General features: G+C 35.9%; 1 protein-coding gene across 1 annotated transcript; it reads left to right on the top strand.

Moving 5' to 3' along the window:
* The first annotated feature begins 7,715 nt into the window (after nucleotides 1-7,715).
* LOC120772926 lies at nucleotides 7,716-20,376 on the top strand. Its single transcript, XM_040101826.1, has 2 exons — nucleotides 7,716-8,169; nucleotides 19,402-20,376. The coding sequence occupies exons 1-2, from the start codon at nucleotides 8,161-8,163 to the stop codon at nucleotides 19,828-19,830; spliced, it is 438 nt and encodes a 145-aa protein (XP_039957760.1). The 5' UTR covers nucleotides 7,716-8,160; the 3' UTR covers nucleotides 19,831-20,376.
* The last annotated feature ends 2,258 nt before the right edge of the window (nucleotides 20,377-22,634 follow it).

Here is a 22,634-nt window from a genome sequence, read left to right as displayed (position 1 = left end):
TCGCTGCTGCTGTTCATACCACTCGCATATGATGGAAATAAGTTATATCAACAGCCTCCCTACAGTCCTTTCGACACCTTGTGAGAAAAAGTGTATTTTTTTGGGTGGTTCTAGCACATGATTTTGGCGATCCTGCAGGTCCCTATGGTCAACCCTTTCGAAAATTTCATTAAGCATCGCATCACATACTCGTCTGAAGAACAAATAAGCGGCTGTCGCTGGATTGCCGGTCTGCTATTCAAATATGGTGGCGAAAATAGACACACACCACCTCTTCGGCTTTTGACAGCCGCGATGTCTGAATTTAATATCGCCGCAGAACTAATACGGCTGTATAAACTGACGTTGAGCAAAACCAAAAGCTCCGTCAGGATCGGGAAGAACCTCTCCGAGCCGTTCGTTACCAAACGAGGTTTCGAACAAGTCGACTCCCTTTCATGTGACTTCTTCAATCTACTCTTGGAGAGAATAATTCGAACTGAAGAGCTGAATACATGAGGTACAATCTTCTATAAGAGTGTCAAGCTGTTCAAGTAGCGTTAGCTAAGACAAAACCTTTACACTCATGTGCAAAATGTTGCGAGAGTATTAAGTTCTTTGATTACCACGTGTTTCTCGTTGCTTAGCGGTAAAGCGTGTACGCATGCGTAGGAGAACGAACATGTGTGTGTGCACTGCTTATAAATATAAATACATACATGTTTCATTAAAATAAAACGTGAAACTACTAAACATGTCATTCGCACGATTATTGATAATAAATATTTCCAAGGTTAGTAAAAAACTTGAATTTGATAAGAATTAATTACGGATTTTTATACAAAAAACTTTAAATAAAAAACACCGACAAAGCATAGACTTATTACTTTTTGAAAAATATGGAAAAACGTGAAAAGTTTTCTATATTCGTCACAAAATGACAAATGTTCCGAAATGGTGGGTCGATTGCTTACGTCCACTATGCCATTGTTAGCGATTATATAACAGATTTACTCACATAAAAAGGCTTTGTTTTCAAATTTCTCACACGTGAATTTCGCATCATAATAAAGACACATATCACATTTAATAATATCCATAATATATAATATACATGTGTGTGTGTCTATAATACAATAAAAACTGGTCGGCATAAAGCATGAATGACGCTGACGAACAACAAAAGATATGCAAATTCAGTTATTCGGCGACTGGTTTTTCTCCAATGCAAGGCTTGTTAGACTAAACTTAGTGAGTGGTTTGGCTTGGGCTAGTTATAGATACTAAATAAGAAACTGAAGATAGTTGATATGATATAAGCGAAAGTAAGTACTGTTACCACAGCAGCATTCCTCAAATAGTTTACAACCAAAAGGCCTTCAGCGTCACACAAGCCGGAATTACAATAACTCACCTCCTCCGCTTCGTATTGACTCATTAAGTTCTTTGAACTGGAAATACCGTCATTATGTTTTCAATGAATTCAGTTAAAGATCACCTTTGCCAAATACATATTTATTAGAACTAAAGCGGTTTTACTACACTGGTCTAATTATATATACATACATACATAGATGGTATGCTCCTAATTCTAAAAGTAACTTGTAGATTCGAACATTTTCCGGTTTCGATTATGTTTTTGAAATGCAAATTTATGTATTGCGGGAATTGAAAATTAATTCAATAAATTATCGCCATAAGACGAAATCTAAACCTCGCCAAGCGGTTATTAATTATATTAAATAATGTTGACGTCTATGAAATCAGAGAGATAAGAGCAAATGAGACAAATTGGTTAATCAGCCGTATATAGTGAATAATCGTTTTTGTTTATAAAACTGAAAGTAATTGCGCATTGATAATCATATTTTCTAAATTTTCTAGCATATTGAGGCAAAAATTAAAGTAAACAAAATAAGCGACTATAATAATGGGTTGTCAAAAAAGTCTTGCGGTATTTGTATTGAATTTTTTTTTTTATTGAAATTAAAATGAATTTTTGATGACTCATGCCCAGCTCTTGACCGATGCTACGGCTGCTACTATGCCGGTCTCTTTCGACCAATTCAGCGATTTTATCGCAATTTTCGACGACAGGCCTTCCGGAGCGTGGCGCATCTTCGACCACCTCTACACCAGAACGAAAACGTTGAAACCATCGTTGTGCGGTGGAAATGGAAACTGTATCGCGTCCATAAACTGCACACATTTTATTGGCGGCTTGAGATGCATTTTTGCCTTTATCGTAGTAGTACTGTAAAATATTCCGTATTTTCTCTTTACTTTGCTCCATGTTTGCGACGCTATAACTCACGAACGACTTAAAAGAAACGACAATCAATCAAACACGTGTTAGCGCGTGAAATGAGATTTCCAAAAAGGTATAGCATGACCCGATGCGACGAACAAAACTAGAACTACGGGCTTTCAGCGCCAACTAGCGAAAATACCGCAAGACTTTTTTGACAATCTATTATTACTTTTAGTTTAATGTGAGCATACACCTTGGTGATCAGAATGAAGAACGAAATTTGTTTCACGACATGTTTATTCAATATATCATCCGTTTATAAACAGAGGAGTTTGTTCCATTATTTCTATTTACCGCTGCATCCATACATTTCCATAGGCCTGGTATACCGATTAAAAAACTTTCGATCTTCATGTTGACTTTCCTCCATATACAGATTGCGTCATCTTGGCTTCTTCTTCTTTACTGGCGTAGACACCGCTTACGCGATTATAGCCGAGTTAACAACAACGCGCCAGTCGTTTCTTCTCTGGAGCTGGGGTATTTTCGTCCATTCGGACTACATGATCTAGCCAACGGAGCCGCTCGCTTTTAATTCGCTGAACTATGTCAAAGTCGTCGTATATCTCATACAGCTCATCGTTCCATCGAATGCGATATTCGGCGTGACCAACGCGCAAAGGACCATAAATCTTCCGCAGAACTTTTCTTCCGAAAACTCCTAAGGCCGACTTATCAAATGTTCTCATCGTCCATGCCTCTGCACCATATAGTAGGACGGGAATAATGAGTGACATATATGTATGTAGAGTTTGGTTTTTGTTCGTCGAGAGAGGACTTTACTTTTCAATTGCCTACTCAGTCCGAAGTAGCACCTGTTGGCAAGAGTTATACTGCGTTGGATTTCCGGGCTGACATTGTTGCTGCTGTTAATGCTGGTTTCAAGATAGACGAAATTATCTACAACTTCGAAGTTAGCCTAGTCGCGACGACTGTTTGTTTGATATCAATATCACCGGCAAACGCCAGCAGCTGTGCACTCTTATAGTAGATGGTACCTTCTCTCGGCAGCTCCAACTAACGAAAAGGAGTAGCCTTGTCAGAAACCTCGTTTGGTATCAAACGGCTCGGAAAGGCCCTTCCCGATCCTGACGCAGTGTTTAGTATTGCTCAACGTCGGTTTATACAGCCGTACTAGTTTTGCAGGGATAGAAAGTTCAGACATTGCTGCATAAAGACAGCTCCTTTTCGAGTAGAAAATCGTTCGGCTGTCTGTTGTGATTGCAGCTTCTCGATGTCGAACCTTCCCCGTAGTCTCTCTTCCACCACGAATCCTATTCCTTTATATGGGCACTGTAAATGCCACAAGGACTTGCTTGCCTCAGTCCTTGTCCCGTCCATCGAATTTCTTGGATGGTGGTGATGTTAGCCTTTATTTTCACGAGGACATCAACCATCTGGGCCATTTTCCCAATTAAGGGCCCGACATTCCAGGTGCAAGCTTTAAATTCGTAGTCCTTATTTCGTTAGCCATGGTCGTCATCCAAAGGGGGTTTCTCTTCCGAGTCTATTTGCTCCTTTTCATTGGGAGTGTTTTTTACGTGGCGGGTAAAAAGCGCACGCCCCTATGGAGGGGATGTTTCTCCTTCTCACTTTAGCACGCCTTCAAATTAATGATTTTAGGCTACCCAGAGGATACTTGGTGAAAGACCGGAAGTCGTGAGCTGCTTGAACCATACGTAAAAGAATCGTTTCTGGCTACTCCCAAGTGAATTTTGCGTGACTTGCGTAAGTCATTTGTCACCATCCTCCAATCCATCTTTCGTAGCATTGAATAACTTCCACGTTACTTACAAGTATTGGAAATCCATCTCCCTGGCCTCCATACAAGGCATAAAATAGAAATTAATCTCTTCGAGTTAGTTTTATTGCACAAACAATGCGTAAATGAAATGTGGACAGTTTTGTGAAAATGTTAAATTAGTTTTCATAAGAAGTTAATGAAATCTTAAACGGTATATTCGGGCTATTTTTAAAGTAGTGTTGTGTGCAAAAAAATATTTTTTTCTAAATTGGTATGACTGTCAGTGACGATGATTGAAATTATTCAACAAAGAAGTTCCATTAAATTTTGTGTACATCATCAAATTTCTGGTGCCGAAACGTTCAAAATGTTGGAAAAAACCTTCGGAGATAATTGTTTGTCGCAAGAAAGTGCTTTTGATTGGTACAGATTATTCAAAGAATGTCGAGAACGCGTTGTACGATGAGCCACGTGCAGGACGGTCATCAACATCAACTAATGATCAACACGTCAATAAAATAAAGTAATTAGTGCTTGAGAATCGACGAATAACAGTCAGAGATCTCACTGGCATCGTTAGAATATCGAAATGATACGTGAAACCCATTTTGAAAGATAATTTGGGCCTAAGAAAAGTGAAAGTACGATTGCTTCCAAAATCACTGGCTCTCCGACTTCCGGAATGGCAGGAAACTTATTATTACTGGCGATGAGTCTTGGATCTATGCTTACGACCCGGAAACAGACGAACAGTCGGCCAAATAGCAAAGGTGAGCCCAAGTCGAAAAAATCACGCCAAAGATGGTCAAAAATTAAGGTTATGTTTCACAGTTTCCTTGGATTATCGATGTGTGGTGCACTCCGAACTCTTTCCGATGGGCCAAATTGTCAAAAAGGGATAATATTTGAGTTTTATGTAACAAAATCAAACGACCGCTCCAGTGAAACCGTTTTGAGTCATTTGAAGACATTAAACGTTAATAGTTACGTGCAGCAAAGGCTATGCCGGAAATTGACTTTAACAACTGTTTCGAGGATTGGAAAAAACGTTAGCACAAGTGTATTTGGGCCAAGAGGAATTACTTTGAGGGGACGACCTACATTTTTAAAAATATTATTTGAGTGTTATACGGTTATTCCTTTGAATTATGGGCGAACAACTCTTAGTTCCTTGATAATGATAATGTATCATGTTATACTATCATTGGTTTTTCCGACTCATATCGCTCCGCAACTACTGTATTTGTCTTTGGCTCTGTGCGACTTCTGCCTTCAAAGGCTGATGCAGGACGCCGTTTTGACACGATTGAAGAGATAAAAACCTAATCGAAGAAGGTCTGGAAGGCAATAACAGAAAAGAAACTTTCTGACTGTATTGAGTACTGGAAAAAAGCGTCGGCAAATTTTTGTTTTTTTTGGACCGGAATTACTTTCAAGGGATGAAATTGTTATTGAAAAAGAATAAATAAGAATTTACATTTCATAAACAAATTCACCTTTTTGATCACAGTAGACTTAATTATGATTTCGTAAAGTCGTAATAAACTTTGATGAGAGGCCTCTGGCCCCGATATTTGAAGTCTATGAAAGCTTCTTTTGTACTTTGAGACTAGTCAGCAGGCTATTCTACATGGATGACATGGATTGATAGAGAAATTACTTCTGGCCTCCTAGTTAGTTACTCTGCTGAGATATTACTGAGTTAGTGCCTAAGAGGTATCAGCAATTTTCGCTTAATTTCTTCATCTGCATAGTTCCTCAATATTTGGACCTTTTTGGAAGTGTCATTTCCGAAAGATAAATAATTTATTTGCATAAACATCCAGAAGGAAACGCCGGAGACTCTATTAATGAACAACGTGATGCTGAGTTGATGTTCGTGCATCTTTCTGTCTGTATATACGCGAACTAAAACCGATCAAAATCAAGTTTTTGTATGGAAATTTTTTTATTTGTGTTGCATATTCTAGCTTTGGTGCAAACGAACTTCAAGTTTTTTGTTTTACTTTTTGCTTGACCGACAGACATTTGCCGAGCAAAATGCAAAGCGGTCTTTCCAGGTACATCGGCCGAGCCAGATTATTGGTTGAAACCCATCGAAAACGAAAGATAAAATGACAAACATTGAAGGAACAAGTAAAGAAGGGCTAAGTTCGGGTGCAACCTACCATTTTATGCGCTTGCAACTTGCAGTATACATGGCCAGGGAAATACCTTAAGGTGCAAAATATAATAATACATAAGATAAGAATGTTATGTACCGAATGTAGTTGAAATCGGTCGAACAGGAGATATGATATTTCATTTAATAGTGGGTCGTACCCATCGTAGAATTTTCACATGTGTACCAAGTTTCATCAAAATATCCTAATTTAAACAGTTTGTCTAGATTTTTGGCAAAACTGCGAGTTCTCTAGAAAAAGGTTATATCGCAATGTTGTAGGTAATGAAAAGTTCTATAACTTTTGTATATGAACATTTATTACATAACCTGAAATTTTGTGTAAAATTTCAAATAACCAAGTTTTTTTCTTTTCCCGCTTTCAGGTTGACCATAAATTATATTTCCCTTAACGTTTATTATTTTACCTTTCTTATCCAATGGACTTCCTTTTATTATAGGTTTTTATAATATTTTTATTAATAAAAATGTTGAAAATAAGAGTCATTTCAATAGAGGAAACTCAGTTCGTTGCAGAAAAGTTGAATGAAGCACAATGCGAGTATACAACACCTCTGCATAGGGATGGACAGACCTGTACAAGCTGTTATCGTGTAATTATCGCAAAGAGTGAAAATTTTCATTGGATATGTATAGAACTACTAGCTTATCGGTTGAGTCGCATCCGTCTTAGACAACAATGAAGCAGACAAAACGTGCGCCACCGCCCAACGCGAAGCGTTAGCATTCTAATAACAATAGCAACAACAAGCACTGGTAAAATCTAGTAGCGATCCAAGCTGTTAAGTAGCTGTGAGGTGCTAAATCGTTGAACAGTGCAAATAAATAAACGAAAATCAAACATACTGAGAATATCATAATAATCATTAATATAGTCATAATTCCTGTTAGCATTATGGATAGAGTGATAATTAAGTTCCTGCCTATACATTCTGAAGCGCTTCGTATGTGCATATATGTATGCATGTATGTACTATGCTTTAGCACAAAGAATTTGATACCAGGGGCGGCCCCTCTGCGATTCACAGATCTTCAGTTTACTTCAAGCTTGATTAGAGCGACACTTTTGGCGCTTGCTGGAGAGGGCAGGGGCACCACTGACATCAATGTTGGCTTCGGCTGTGAAGGGAGCGACTTTTGCCGACGTCTTCTTTAAACCGCGGGCTGGGCCAGCCAAACCTGTTGGTGTATGCTGCGGCTGTCGCTACCACTCCGCTCTTGAATTTGTCTGAGCTGCTGGCGTTGTTGTTACTTTTCTTGGTGTCTTTGTTGTTGTTCTTCTAATATTGCTTCGTTTTTATTTATTTTTTCTTAATTTTATTTTTGTTTTTTGATTCGTTATTTTCATTGTCAGAGTCGCCGTTGTTAGTGTTGTTGCCGTATTATGTTGTTTTTTTATTTCGTCACTTCGGATGATGATCACAACAACAATGCGCTTGAGGCGTAAAAAATTCATATATAAATGTGAATTTGTCACAACGATTCTTGACAGTAAAATAACAAAATTTGCGCCGAACAGATCGATCGTCGAATGATCGCAAACAATTCGCAAGTCGAACAAAGAATTTTTTTCTAATAAAAGTTTGTGCGACAGTAATAATTGGAAGTGTGAATCGCAGCCAGTGAATGTTTTTTTTTTGCAAAACAGTATCAAGAAATTTGAATAAAAAGTCGCCAACAACGCAAAAAGTGTCAAAACAATTATTTGCTGTGATAATCAATTGATTCAACCTTGCGGATTTTTGAAAAACCAAAACCAAATATTTGAAATATAAATCATAAACATATGAACTGAAACAAGGAGTGTTTGCATTACAACAAATTTTGTTGAATATTGTAAGGTGTGCCGTAGTTTTCTTGAATCAGTTACAAGGACATACCATAAATCGTTTTTGAGTGTCTTCGAAATTTGAATATTTGGAATAAAAACTAATAAAAGCAGCAATGGCTAAAGTGAGTATTAAAACAGCAAAAATAAAAATTATTAATTGGAAAAGTATTGCTTATTGAGCAAATATATTAAGTTATGCTTCAAACTGGATCAAAGTTGATTGAATTTTGCTTCTGATTAAAATTTGAAAAGCGTGAGCTAGGCGTATTTGTACCGATAATTAGAATCATTATTTGAAAAATACAAATTTTTTTATCTGCAATATTCAAAGAGTTAGCCAATAAGAATGTTGTGTGTTTTTGTTAGATTTAAAAAATTATTAATCGAAGAGTTTGCTGTTCAAAAAATATAATATAAACAATTTGCTCCAAATAATATAATTAGTATTACCTTGCTTATGGTATTTGTACCTAAGTGTAAGGTTTATTTAGAGCGTGACAAATCTTTTGCCAGTAAATCTCATCCTTAGGTGTGTTGGGCGCATATACATAAGCCCTCTAGCGCAACTATAGTAGCCACTAGGCAACCATAACCAAAATATACATTTTGCATGGCAATCGGTTACCAATCCCATGTCAGATGCTATCTATGGTTTTTTATCTATTACCATTGAAATAGCATACCGAAAATGTCTAAATCGTATAAGAACTTTTGAGGTTATATACGTGGAATATCTTTCAAAAAAGCATATATTTATTATTGCTGAAACTTTTGAATTCAATAATTTACCAAATGTGATCTCCAAAACGTGTTGTCCTTTAATTCTTTATAAAAACTTCTTTACATTGTTTTTTGTTGATAGTACAAAAATATTTGTAAGATATTTTTAAATTGTAAATATTAGTCAACATGTAAAACTGAGTCAACGCACATAAATTTAGCCATTTTGGGATGAACGCACAAACTCTTCTCAGGGTTATTATTTGCATTTTAAAGTTTCTGTGGCCTTCCTGCTTCAGTATCGAATGCAAGCATGCCAGCAACTAAAGGTTGATCCATTTCGAGCAACTACTCTTTTAAAGAAAAAACACAGAAACTTCAAATTTACTGGGGAATGTTTATAATCATTCGAAAGACCATTCCTTAACATTTATCTTTTGAAGATTATTTATTTCAAATGTTATCTAAATCTCCGAAGGTCCATCCGTTGAGTCCAATTTTCGATGAGACATTCAAGCATTTCGACTGGTAATTGGCGAATCGCACGCGTAATGTTTTCCTCCAGCGTGAAGCGGGATTGTCCGCATTGGTTTTAGACTTTATATGACCCTACAGGAAAAAGTCTAACGGTATGATATCACACGACCTTGATGGCCAATCGACCACCACAAAACGTGAAATTATCTGCTCACTGAAGTGTTCTCTCATTAAATCTATTGATTCATGTGATATGTGGAAAGTGGTGTCGTCTTGTTGAAACTAAATGTTACCGGTATCATTTTTGAAGAAATATGGACCGATGATTCCACCGTGAAATGTCATTTCTTGAATCGCTTCAGGGCTCTTCGCCCCATTTGCTTGTTTACCCCGTTTATGCAGTTTAAATACCCGTTTATGCAGAAATGAGCCTCATCGCTGAACAAAATTTGACTCGAAAACGTTGGGTCTTCTTGGAAATTCTCAGTTTCGGCTGATACAATTTTCGAATTTCCGTTTTAGCGTTAGAGGATCATATTTTCGGAACACATCGTGAGGATAGGATACTGTGTCCACGCACTTGTTCTGTGTTCTCATATAATTCTATTTATAATGGTGCATTTCATTTCCAGTTTGTCCTTGGAGTTAAGCATAATTGTGTACTGTTCAATTTGTTAATTTCTTTGGATGAACTCTTAGACCTTTCAGGATACTCGTACATAGCAGCTATGTTATATCAATAAGACCAAGATTAGGTGTTGCATTAAATCAACTTAGGTTATTTAGCCACTTACTTTCTAAAATAGGTTAATCATTATCCTCCTTCAGATATATAGCAGTTTTTTGTTTTAGAAATGCTCAGTCATACTCATCACCTAAAAGTCAATGAAACTGAAACAAATTTAAATTTATGAGCAGTGCAAAATGTATAACAGTACATTCTCTTTTGGCCAAGGTCACATCATCGCGATTATATTCTAATTTTTTGGTAATTAACGTTTTGTTTACGCCTCCAGCGGCTTGCATCTAAATCAACAGTTACGATTAGAAAAAAATGAACGCTGTACGTACATATACTATATATTGATATTTATTGACACGCTTGATATGTCTTTTTTGGTAAAATTATTCGAGAGCGTGTTAGCGCGAGTTTAACAGTTAATTTATTATCCAATTACGATGTGCATATTAAAAATGCAAGCCAAATTCGAAGGCAATTTCAAAGCGGATCTTCGGCCGCAATTTATGGCTGAACGATTTAAATCATCAAATTTGTATGTCAATTTATAACTGTTTGTTGCATTATTTGTCAGCCAACAGCGCCATTCTAAGTGGATTAATTTGAGTTGGGCACCCGCAATTAAAATTTATATATTTTATTCTCATTAAGCTTGGCAGGGAGACCGTTTTTTTGGTGTAAAGCATTTGCTTTTATTGGTATTTGGATTGTGGTGCGACTGCTGCGCCGTTATTAATTTTAATTAAACCGGCACAATGATGTGCAAAAGATACTTTTAATACGCTGTAATTATATTTGAGTCAATGGCATGGAAAAATGCAAATATTAATTAATATTTGTATTTATTTATTTTATTTTTTGATTGAATTTAAGTAGTTGCAATCGATTTAGGGTAATTAAAGCAGTGAGAAGTAATCAACGCAGTAGGGATCAGCACAGAAATAATTGCTCCGCTTTTGAGTTAACTTTGTATGGCTATTAACTTTAAAGTTCTTATCCGATATATTCTAATTGAGCTCTGGAATTCAATTAATTTAATTCATTTCTTTATTCTTTCAAAATCAACTGGTGAGCATTCATAAAATTCTATGAGCAGAAATAATAATGACATAAGGCACTCATGACTCGTTTTCATTAGGTTTTTAAAGTAAAAATTAAATTGATAGTTATGGAGTCAAAACTTTTCAGGATTCAGAGAAGTTACATTTTTTCCTGAATAATACTACTGTTATATTTACACGACATTATTAAAGATACAATTCTTCAATGTCTTCCTATGCTTTCTCAGGCGGGTACTGCGCGAATACTTTCAGACGTGGAGGGTTTTCATCCATTCGGACGACATAGCTTAGCCAGCATAGCCGCTATCTCTGAATTTGCTATCTCATCGTTCCATCGATAGCGGTATTCGCCGTTGCCAATGCGCAAAGAACCATAAATCTTCCTCGGAACATTTCTCTTGAAAACTCTTAACGACGAGTTTGCATCGTCCATGCCTCTGCACCATAAAGCAACACGGGGATGATGTGTGACTTGTAGAGTTTGGTCTTTGTTCGTCTAGAGAGGACTTTACTTCTCAATTGCCTATTCAGTGCGTAGTGTTGAATTTTGAGGCTGGCAATGTTGTTGTTGTTAATGCTGGTTCCAAGATAGACGAAATTATCAACGACTTCGAAGTTATGATTGTAAACTGTGAGGTGGGAGCCAAGTCGCGAATGCGACGACTGTTGGTGTGATACAGAAGATATTACTCGTTCACAACCAGACCCTTACGCTTCGCTTCCTTATCCAATCTGGAGAAAGGAGAACTACGCCAGCAGCTGTACGCTCTTATTGAAGATTGCTCCTTCTCTATTCAGCTCTGCAGCTGGAATTATTTTCTCCAGCAATAGATTGAAGAAGTCGCACGATAAGAAGTCGGCTTGTTTGAAACCTCGTTTAGTATTGAATAGTTCAAAGAGGTCCTTCCCGATCTTGATGGAGCCTTTGGTATTTTTCAACACCACCTTACACCGTCGTATTACCTTTGCGGGGATACCAAATTCAGAAATAGTGGCATAAAGACAGCTATTTATCGTGATGTCAAAAACAGCTTTGAAGTCGACGAAGAGGTGGTGAGTGTCGATTCTCCATTCACGGGTCTTTTCCAAGAATTGTCGCTTGGTGAATATCAGGAGAAGTTTTCCTCCATAATTCAAAAAGAGAGTGCCTCTTCCGAGGCTGCTTTCTTCTTTTCATGCGGGGTGTTTGTTTACTCGGCAGGTCCCAATCACCCTGGGGAGAGGATGTTTCGCTTTCTCAATTTAGCTCGCCTTCAAACGCATGTTTTTTGGCTACCCAAAGAATCCTTGATCTAAGACCGGAGGTTGTGAGCTGCTTGTCTAAGTTAACAATGTAAACGTATGCATCGTTAGCTTAGACAATAATCCTTGCCAAATGTGGTGAAGATATCTCCTCAATTGCAAAAATTTGATTTTAATCGTTAAATTTGTAATGTAGATATGTATATTATAGTAGTTCGATATCGGAAGTTTCGGGAAATGCACCTACTGTTTTTAGGCTAAGCTCGAATAACTAAAATATATGTATATTTCCAGACATATAAACTTTTTTCACATTTGTAAGCACCAGTGCAGCATTATTTCATAAAAGCAATGTGTTGATTCTCCGCACTTAAGTAATTATTACACTTTACTAATTTCCATATATTGAAAGCAATTTGTTTTTAATATACCGTTAGTGAATAGTAAAAGCTTTAGCAGCCATTACATTCAATTAGGCTTCATAATAAATGTTGATATTTATAAAAATAGCCTCAGTAATGGTATAATTGAATATTATTAAGAAATAAAAATTAAAAAAAAAAGTTTTTTGCATAAACCTATCAATTAAAACCGTGTAATAAACATATAAAATAATTACTTGTTGATTTTTGGCCGGCATAAAAAAGTACCAATATTTAAATATTAAAACAACAACACCAGCTTGTCAATACTATTAAATGTCATAATGTTGCCACTGTGTCTATGTTGTTGCTATTTTTCTCGTTTTATGACGTATTTGCTGCGCAGTTTTGTCGTAGATTGGTTGACTTTGTTGTTGTAAGCGTGTAAGTGACCATCTGTCATTCGATATATGGCAGGTTAGCCATGAGCTATATATTTATGCGCCATTCAACCCAATTCAAACATACTTATAAATCATGTAAGATAATCTGTTGATGGTTTGTGAAGACCCACCGCTGCGCATTAAGCGGGTTCGTAAGGCATGCATAAAAACACATTTTCACTATTATTGAAGAAGTGTAACAAACAATCAATATACATAAGTGTTGGCTGCAGAAAATACAAATTAATTAACATTTTTTCAAGTTTGTTTTCGAAATTGTTTTAATCGTAAATATTTTTAATTCGTGAAGATAGATTATGCACAAACTCTTTGTCTTTAATTTGTAATTTACTGAAAATTTTTGACCGCTTATTGGCGCACCCTAGTTTCCGCAAGCATATGGCTGCACATGCATAATAACCGGTTGCATAAACGAGCTTCTATGGCCAACGCCGCCCTGTGTTTTCTCTTAATTTCAACTTTTTTCCAAATGAATGCAAATATTTACAATTTGTCACTCGTGCCTGTGCATCTCTTCGTGTTTTTATAATTTCGATATCATTTATTTTTTATATCGCTTTTTATCGCTTCGTAGCTGTACTTTGTTATTGATATTCATTTTTTGCTAATTACTAAATTATTGCTCGCTGTCAACAAGCTCGATAATCGATGTAAGCCAATATTTGTTTTGACCTGAAGATTTGAACTCGAAATATCGTGTCTAAAGCGAGTTCATATGCAAATAACTGCTTTGATATTGTGCACCTTTCATATGACAGTAAATTTCAGTTGAATTGCTGATTCATAAATATTCATACAATTTTTATACAGGACTTATACACTTGTGTGACATGGCACTACCTACAAAGATAAGTACTTAGTTGTCGAATACTGTGTAATTTTTGCAATAATTTATGGAAATCGTGTTTTGAAAATTGCATTCAATACAATAATTGTATTTGCTAGAAATGTGCGTATCATTTAGACCTGTAATTTCTTAGAAATTTGTACAATATTATGTTGTATATTTTCAAGTTTTGCACACTGAGTTAGATTTAATTAAGTGTCCTAAAACTGTTTGGCCTTTTGAATTGCTACTAATATTTATATATAAAGGGTGATCTCCTTTGAGGTTCATTAACTTTTTAAGGAAAAAAACACAGAAACTTCCAATTTAATTGGGAATGTTTATTATCATTCGAAAGAACATTATTTGGCATTTGTTTATTGAAGAATACACCTTTTAAATGTTGGCCGCGGCTACGACTCATATGATCCATTCGTTGGGTCCAATTTTTGATAAACATTTCGACTGGTAACTGACGAATGACACCCTCGATGTTTTGCTCTAAGGCCTGAAACAAAGCGGGATTGTCCGCATAGACTTTAGAGTTCCCTTTGCTGTTGCGAATAGTACGCTCAGTAGTCCCATAAGTTGAGCAAAGCTCGCGAAACATATTCTTCACAGAACCTGAATTTTCGTTGTAAAGTTGAACGATTTGTAAACTTTGTTCGGTTGTAAGCCTTTCCATGATGAAATGCCAAACACTATTGGACAAAAGTAACGTGACAGCTTGATACGACTCATCTGTCAAAAAAGATTTTGAAAAAAGACGTGTAATTGGATCACTCGTTAATATGTTTTGTTGAAGGAGCATGGTTTTCTTAATAGATCAAATAGTTCAAAGCTTATTATTTCTCAAAATTTAGAAGATGCGCCCTCAGTAGTAGTAGAGTAGGGTCATGTGTTAAATATGTTGAATAAATAATAAAGAAAATGTAGATTTTTGTAGATTTATGACAATTAGAAATATTACCGTTATAATATGTACTTTGCACCCGTTAGTGTGACACAGTAAACTGACAGCCTCATATAACGTATAACGTGGAACATAATAGTCGGAATGGGACAAAGTCGGTCTTTACTAAACGTGCGCGTGAAGCCACGTTATGTCGGTTAATTACGTTAACACAATGTGACGAGCATCTCAATGATGAACGAAATATCAATTACTGATCTAATTCACCAAAAATGAAGATTTCTTAGTATTAGAATGTGTTAATTCTTAAAGTTTTCAGAACACACTAAGTTATGTTGAAAGACAAATATGTCAACATAAAATTTAAATAATTTTGTTTCAATATAAATGGAGTACCCATAATTTTAGACTATATAATACCTTTTGCTACAAGAATAACTCTTAATTCAAAAACCGATTTTTGTTTCGAAAAGTAGACACTTTAACTTTTTCTAATTCAGGCCAATTTAAATAACGGGTGATTTATTAAAATGTGGTTTTCAAGAAGCAACATTTTTTTCGGAGTTAGTTTTTTTGACAGGGGTTACATGATTTATACTTGGTTTGGTTTGCCATTTCATAATAAACTGACTTATTCGGGAACGAACAAAGAAGATCTGAATCAGTCCATCCAGTATAGAGCCAATAATTGGAGTTGTCGTCATTTACTTTATGGAAGATTTTGTGAAAGGATCTTCAATCTCCGGCTTAGAATGACCAATAGGCGCGTTGCAGGTCCGGTAAATGGGTCCGAAACGAGATGGGTACTGTTGCCGATTTTCTCAAGATAATTACGTCAGCAAAGAAACTTACTTTTGAAGTAAAGTAGGCTATGGAGCCATGATTAATGACAATTTTCTGCATGATTTGGAAGATGTTGATGCTAACGACCTTCGGTTTCAACATGCAATACAGCCAACGAAACAATCAGCATGTTGAAGGAAACTTTTGGTGAGCGCATTATTCGCTTCGGGAGACAGTGGTGTGGCCTTCAAAATAAGCCCATCATGATTAATGGCTTGGAAGAGAATATTCGGCGCGTTATTGCTGACATATGGCTCCGATTGCTGCAAAATGTGGGCCACTCGTCTGAAGTTTATTCGAGCCAGCTGCGGCGGTCGCTTATTAAAATCATTTCCAAAACATAGTGACAAACTCTCATCTTTATAATAAAGCTACACCGTTAGATGAACAAAAGTAATACCTTGCGAAAATATAAAAGCTCATTAAAATTGGTCTATAAGGGTTCTTATTTAGAACAAGACACCTTGAAAGAAGATCGAGCATAGTTGTCGGGGTATGTCGACGTAAGGGGGCCGATTCCGTTCAAAGAAATATACTTCGTTCAGTGTTAATGTTATAAACTGCTGATTTTAGTATATAATTGTGTATATATGTATATATTAATGTATGGGTGTGTGTGTTACCAATATTGTTTAATCGTTTTACTTTGCAGATATATGTAATCCTATGTTAGTTTATTTTATTGTTGTAATCTGTTGTGGGTTCAAATTCCTTTTCTCCTGGGTTGATGGGTTTGACTGAAGTGATGATTTAATGTTTCTTCTCTTGCGTTTGTTCACTTTGAATAAGAATGTCTCACTGCTGTGTTCACTTGTATTGTATTTCACTTTGCAATGTGAACTAGTGTTCTTTCTTTTGTATAAAGTTGTTTTTGATTTCTGTTCACTTTATATAAAGTTTTTCCTTTTATGGCGGGATGGCATACTTTCGCTTCAAAAACGCGGAAAAAGTATTCTTTTTTGTCTCCTTTTTCACCTGTTGAGTGAAGTTAGGGCGGTTGTTATTCCTCTGCATTACGCCTTTATTACTTTATTTAATTTGTGGGGATATGCAGAGGATTATTTGTTTGAATTAAACAATAGTGTTACCAACACATCTATTGGTTTTGACTTTTATAACATTTTCGTGTAACATATACTATAGGTATTCACCTCAGATTTTTTCTCATAGACCATTGAGAATTAATATATACTTGCACATAATTCAAAATGAGTTATTCTTTCTCGACGGAACAAGTTAGTTAGTTTTCTAGTTGTGTGTGTGGAAAAATTGAATATTTGCTTGAAAAACGATAAGAGTAAACATATTTCACATACAAAGTTATAGAGTGCTGTTTATTAACTAATCAATAAATATAGCTTAATTTTAACCAATAATTATTGTTCGGAAAATCCCTCAGCAATATATCAACAATGTTAAGTAATGTCGCAACCCACAACCAATTAAATTTGTATTTAGTTAGCAGGTGCTGTCGTTTGAGCACTTAGCTATATTGTTTTACTGAAAGTCATCGTGTCCACAACTAATGATTGCAAGCGAAACTATACTTCAACGCTCCAGGGAAATGAAATATGAGCTTATTATTAAAATAAAATAAATCTCTAAGGCGGGATTTTAGCAGCATAAATCTTGCGCCAACATTTATCGACAGCTATAATCAAAATTTCTAGCAACTATTTAATTATACTGAGCTGCAGACAAAAGTGATATGCGGTAATAATGGCTCTATACGCAGCCGAGCTAAACATATAACTTGGTTGTGGCAAATGAGAGTTCGTGTAGTACAAATTAATCAATTTCGTGTTGCCGAAGTAGTAATCTTTACACTAAGTTGAAACTAGTGGTGCTCAGATTAGCATGCTTTTACGTAGGTTAGCGGCAAAAGTGCCAATCATAATTAATGCGAAAATGCTCGTGACTTCTAAGCGCTGATATTAAGTCTCCATCCAGCATTTGTGGATTTGTGGGAATATTGTATGCACAAATGTATTCGTATAGTTGAGATCACGTGTCTGTTGCATGCAGTTCAGCGCTTTTCCAAGTGTTTTTGCTGGCAGTTTAACAAAAGCACTAAGGAGGCGATGGCGTATGAGTGACTTAGGAACAATACTTACAAATGTTTGAGCTTTGTCTTATAGACACCGCACCCAAATTTTCAAACAAAGTACTAATAATAGTAACAGCTTAAAGGCGTTAGCTGATGAGTTCAACTGTAAATTTTTATGCAAATTATGCTATTTGCTATTTATAAGTTAGCGAAATGACTTAACACACAATTAGTGGAGGCAATAAACCATTGATTCATCGAAGTTTAACTAAAAGTCATTAGTTTTAATGCTTAGAAGACAGCTGATTTGTTAACTGAAGTTATTTGCTATACTTTTAGAGTAAAAAAAGTTTGCTAAAAATACTTGTTGTTGAATAATCTCATTAATATAAAATGAATATATTTGCCAAAGCTGTACAAAAGTGATTTATAAGCGCTAATCGCAATCAATTTATCTATATTTCGGCATAACTTAGTTTTAATTTATTCTTGTCTTTAGAAATTTTTACAAATTATTGCCATTAAAGTAATTTATTTAAGCTGTCTGGTCGGTCTGACAATGGCGTCCATGAATTCAAGACACTAAATTGTTGCTGTTTCTGAGCGTGATTTTTTATATTTTTATAGTTTGTTTAATGAGTTTTTGCCAAATCCGCATACGTCACATTAGGAAATTTCATATGTATTTCTTCACACAGCGACTCAGCAACGCAACACCAATGAGAATTTCATAATAAAAGTGAAACAAAAAACTTTTAATGGCCGATAAAAACAAAGAAATAGTAAATACATATAACAAAGTATGCAAAACCAAAAACTAAAACAATAAACAATATTAAAAAAACCAAAAAAATAAGCAGTTATAGAAACCAGACTTTTATTCAACGTCCAAAAATCCGTAAAACGAAAAAAAGAATTAAAAATCGAGCTACAACCTGTCCGTCGTCTTGAAATTTATGCAAATATATACCGATTTTTGCAATGCAGACAATCCGGCTTTATTGGAAACAGCTGCTTGTGGACTTTATCGTTAAAATTTTACGGCCCAAGTAATTTTTTTCTCAAACAACGCTATGATTGTTATCACATATACCGTTGCAATGCCATAAAATTGTTTATAACGGATTTATGGTGGCTTCGAATCAATTTACATCAACAGCCCCCTGTCTCTATAATTAATTGAATAATCACGTGGAGCGAAGCAGCTTTTGCATTAATATTCTTAAAATTAAGGTTTCAGCTTGGACTTGCTTTGAGTAGTCTTAACTCCTTAATCAACGGTAATTTTAATAAGAGCAGCTGACGAACTATTTGTATTGACCCAAAAAGCAACATTAAATTGGTTACGCCGAAGCTAAAAACTCCTTCAAAAATACAAAAGATTCCTTGCAAGACTTGATTTTTATTGTTCCGTTTATTTGACAGCTATACGCTATTCTTGTCCGATATTGGCGGTTCCGACATATAGGTAGCCTTTTGGGGAGAAATGGAAGTGAGCAAAACTTCAGACCGACATTTCAAAAACTGAGACTTTTTCTCGTGTTTATATACAGGCTGAAAAATAAAATGTATACAAGTATATATTAAAGGCTTAGACAATATTTAATCAACATGTTTTAGCTGCAGAAAAATAATGAAACTTTATCTCCACTCTTTCTAGTTCTGCATCATCGCTTTCTGCATTCTGGCGCCGCTGGCCTGCCTCAATCTTGGCGTTCAAGCACAGGAAGGCGTCAACAATTACCTGGACGTAGAGACGCCGAACTTTTTCCAATACAACTCGCCACTGCGACGACCAGAAAGTCTGCGCTCGCCACAGTACTTTGATTTCCTCAGCACACTGTATCGTCGTGATGCCGCCAAAGCGGATCTATTCCGTCCGTACGTGAGATCACGTCGTGCCGCAGCCGATGCGCCGCTCACTGTGCCTTTGGATGTGTCGCTTTCGCCGGTGGCTGCCGTTGCAGCGTCTGGCGCTGCGCCACTCGATGAGCGTCCACGTCGTGCCATTGTCTTCCGTCCGCTATTCGTCTACAAACAGCAACAGATTCGCCGGGAGGAGCTGTCGAAACATCGCCGTCGTGTGTGAAGTGATTGCGGCAAACAGAACAGGGTCAGCGACCGGTTCTTGGTTGCATGCATCTGAAATACACTGCGATCTTATTATATTATTATGTTTTTTTTGTACTCGTATTTTGTATATTTATGTAATTACACTTTGTTGTTGACAATGGCGCTTGCCTATTGTTGCATTCACTACGCACCGACTGGCGTTCCCCATTTATTCTTTATCGCTTAACATGAATATAACTCTCCCTTTCACCATTTTCCGCTCTGCACATCTTGTCGCCTTAATTTAAAGAAATCAAAAAACCTAGAATAAGCGAGAACTTCGTCACTAAACATTGGCCATCGAAAACTTCAAAAACTCTTTTTTCTGTACATAATTATCTACATGTGTCCTTACATATGTACTTAGCAAATTAGAATTAACCTTTTATTGTCTAAGTATGTCGAAATTAAAAATTTTACAATCCCCTTATAATTGAGTGCAGCATACTTTTAGGGGTGTGTATTTGTTACTAGCAAACGAAACGAGCGTATTTTTAAGGCTTGTTGAGTTGTAAGCTAAAAAGGATAAAAAAACTTAAAATTAAATTGTTAAAATAAATTCAATTATACGAAATGAAAGCGCGCTCAACCACAATATTTGCCTTGTAAAATGAAAAATATGTATATAAATAAATAAATAAAATTTTATATCTAAAATATCTTAAAGTTTATAATTTTCTTTCAAGTTTATTAGTGAGGCTTTTATTTTATTCGAAAAGAAATATAAGCTAAAAACGGAAAGGAAAAATGATTTAAGGGTGATCAGAAAACACTTAATTTTAATTGGATATTTCCATGTCAAGATGGATGTTTTTTTTTCTTGAAATGTCGGTAGTGTTTTCTTTGTTGAAATCTCTACTTTCTGATGGTATAAATAAGAAAAAAACGTTTACTTCGGTTGCATCGAGCTTACAATGCTCTTCACAAATCCAACTTATTTCTAACAAGACCTTTGATCGGTCTGTTTGTTAGGCAGTCATATATAATAACTTCTTCTTCTATATTGGAACTTCCTCTCCTTTGCTGGCGTAGATACCGCCTATGTGGTTTTGACCGAGTTAACAACAGCGTGCCAATCGTTTATTTTTTCGCAATTTGGTGAAAAATGGAGATACCAGGTGTAGCCAGGTCCATCTCCTCTTGATCTCTTCAACAAAGTGGAGGACTTCTATTCATCTGCTTCCACCTTGGTACGGCATCGAAAACATTTAACGCTGGAGTGTTCCTTCCATGCGGACAACATGACCTAGCCAGCGTAGCTTCTGTCTCTTGATTCGCTGAAATATATCGATGTCGCCGTATATCTCGTACATCACAACCTTCCATCGACTGCGGTATTCGCCGCCGTCAAAGAACCATAGATAGATAGATATTGTTAATTAGGTATTGGACCGCGACCTAGGGTCTATTGTGCCCTGCAAAGAACCATACATCTTTCGCAAAATCTTTTCCAGCTGTTGTCATTGTCCATGATACCGCACAGTATAGCAGGAGGGGACCTCATCATAGTCGGGCAATATATGGTAACATCTATTCCATTGTTATCGAGTGGTGAAATGGGTGTGGCCCCTCCAGATATTACACATTTGCTGCCATCCATAACTTTAGTCAACATCAACCACCAGATTACCACTTTGAAACTTACAAGGAAATGCTCAAGTCTTGAAACTTTCCGTTAGTCACCGCAATTTTCGAGTATGTATTACCCCTTTCGGCCAGCTTCTCAAGCACTTCACTCAAATATTTCGGCCTCTTTCTGTTTTGGTCGACATATGCGTCTCGCTTTCCTCTTTAACTCTCAGCAGCGTTTGAAAAACTACGGTACTCTCGTAGTATTTCATTTTACTCTTGTTACCGCTCTCAATTTGTCGGGAGCCACAGCATAGCCTTAGCATAACAATGTAAAGTATGTGCTCTACTCTGCTCCGAGTTTGGTTAGGTAAAAAACGATAGCTGGAGCGGGAGCAAAAAATTAAATTCTGCGGTATGCTCTGGCGTAGCGGTAGCAAAAAATTGAGAGCGGTAGCACAGCAGAGCTATTGAAAATTTTCATGTACTACAGCTCCCGCATGTGTTTGTTGTTTTTTTTCTTTTTTGCTATTTTCTGTCATAATATTTGAATTAATTGAATAATTCAAACAAAAAAATGTTATGCAAATCATTTTAGCACTTGTTGCATCAAGTGACTTTATAAATCTAAAATCAAATATTTTAATAAATATATTATTAAAGTGAATTAGATAATATTTGAATAAATTATAATTTTTTTTATTATGTAAAATATTTACCATTTTTATATTACCAAAAACATCATCTATTCCAAATGTATTACAATACTCAATTACTACGAATTTTCGAAATTAATTTTCACTACTAATACTTTCCCACTTTTGATATATGTACATTAGGGTGTTTTTTTTGAACTATTAATTTTTTTCAGTCCCGTCACGAAATTTCCTTGGAAATGCCTCGGTCCAGTTCTTAATGTTAATATTTAGGGCTAAAATTTTCAGGGAAGTTTTTTTTGGGTATTTCCAAGGAAATTTCGTGACGGGACCGAAAAAAATTAATAGTTCCAAAAAAAACACCCAAATGTATATACAAAGGGGGAAAGTATATGTAGTTAAAATTAATTTTGAAAATTCATAGTAATTGAGTATTGTAATACATTTGGAATAGATGGTGTTTTGGTAATATAAAAATGGTAAATATTTTACATAATAAAAAAAATTATAATGGAGGATGGAGTCATGTGTAGAAGTTCACGCAAGTGAGGAAAGT

Source organism: Bactrocera tryoni, chromosome 3 (genome assembly GCF_016617805.1).
Source record: "Bactrocera tryoni isolate S06 chromosome 3, CSIRO_BtryS06_freeze2, whole genome shotgun sequence".
NCBI classification, from domain to species: Eukaryota; Metazoa; Arthropoda; class Insecta; order Diptera; family Tephritidae; genus Bactrocera; species Bactrocera tryoni.
The sequence above is the reverse complement of the archived record's forward strand: the minus strand, read 5'-3'. Positions and strand labels throughout refer to the sequence as shown.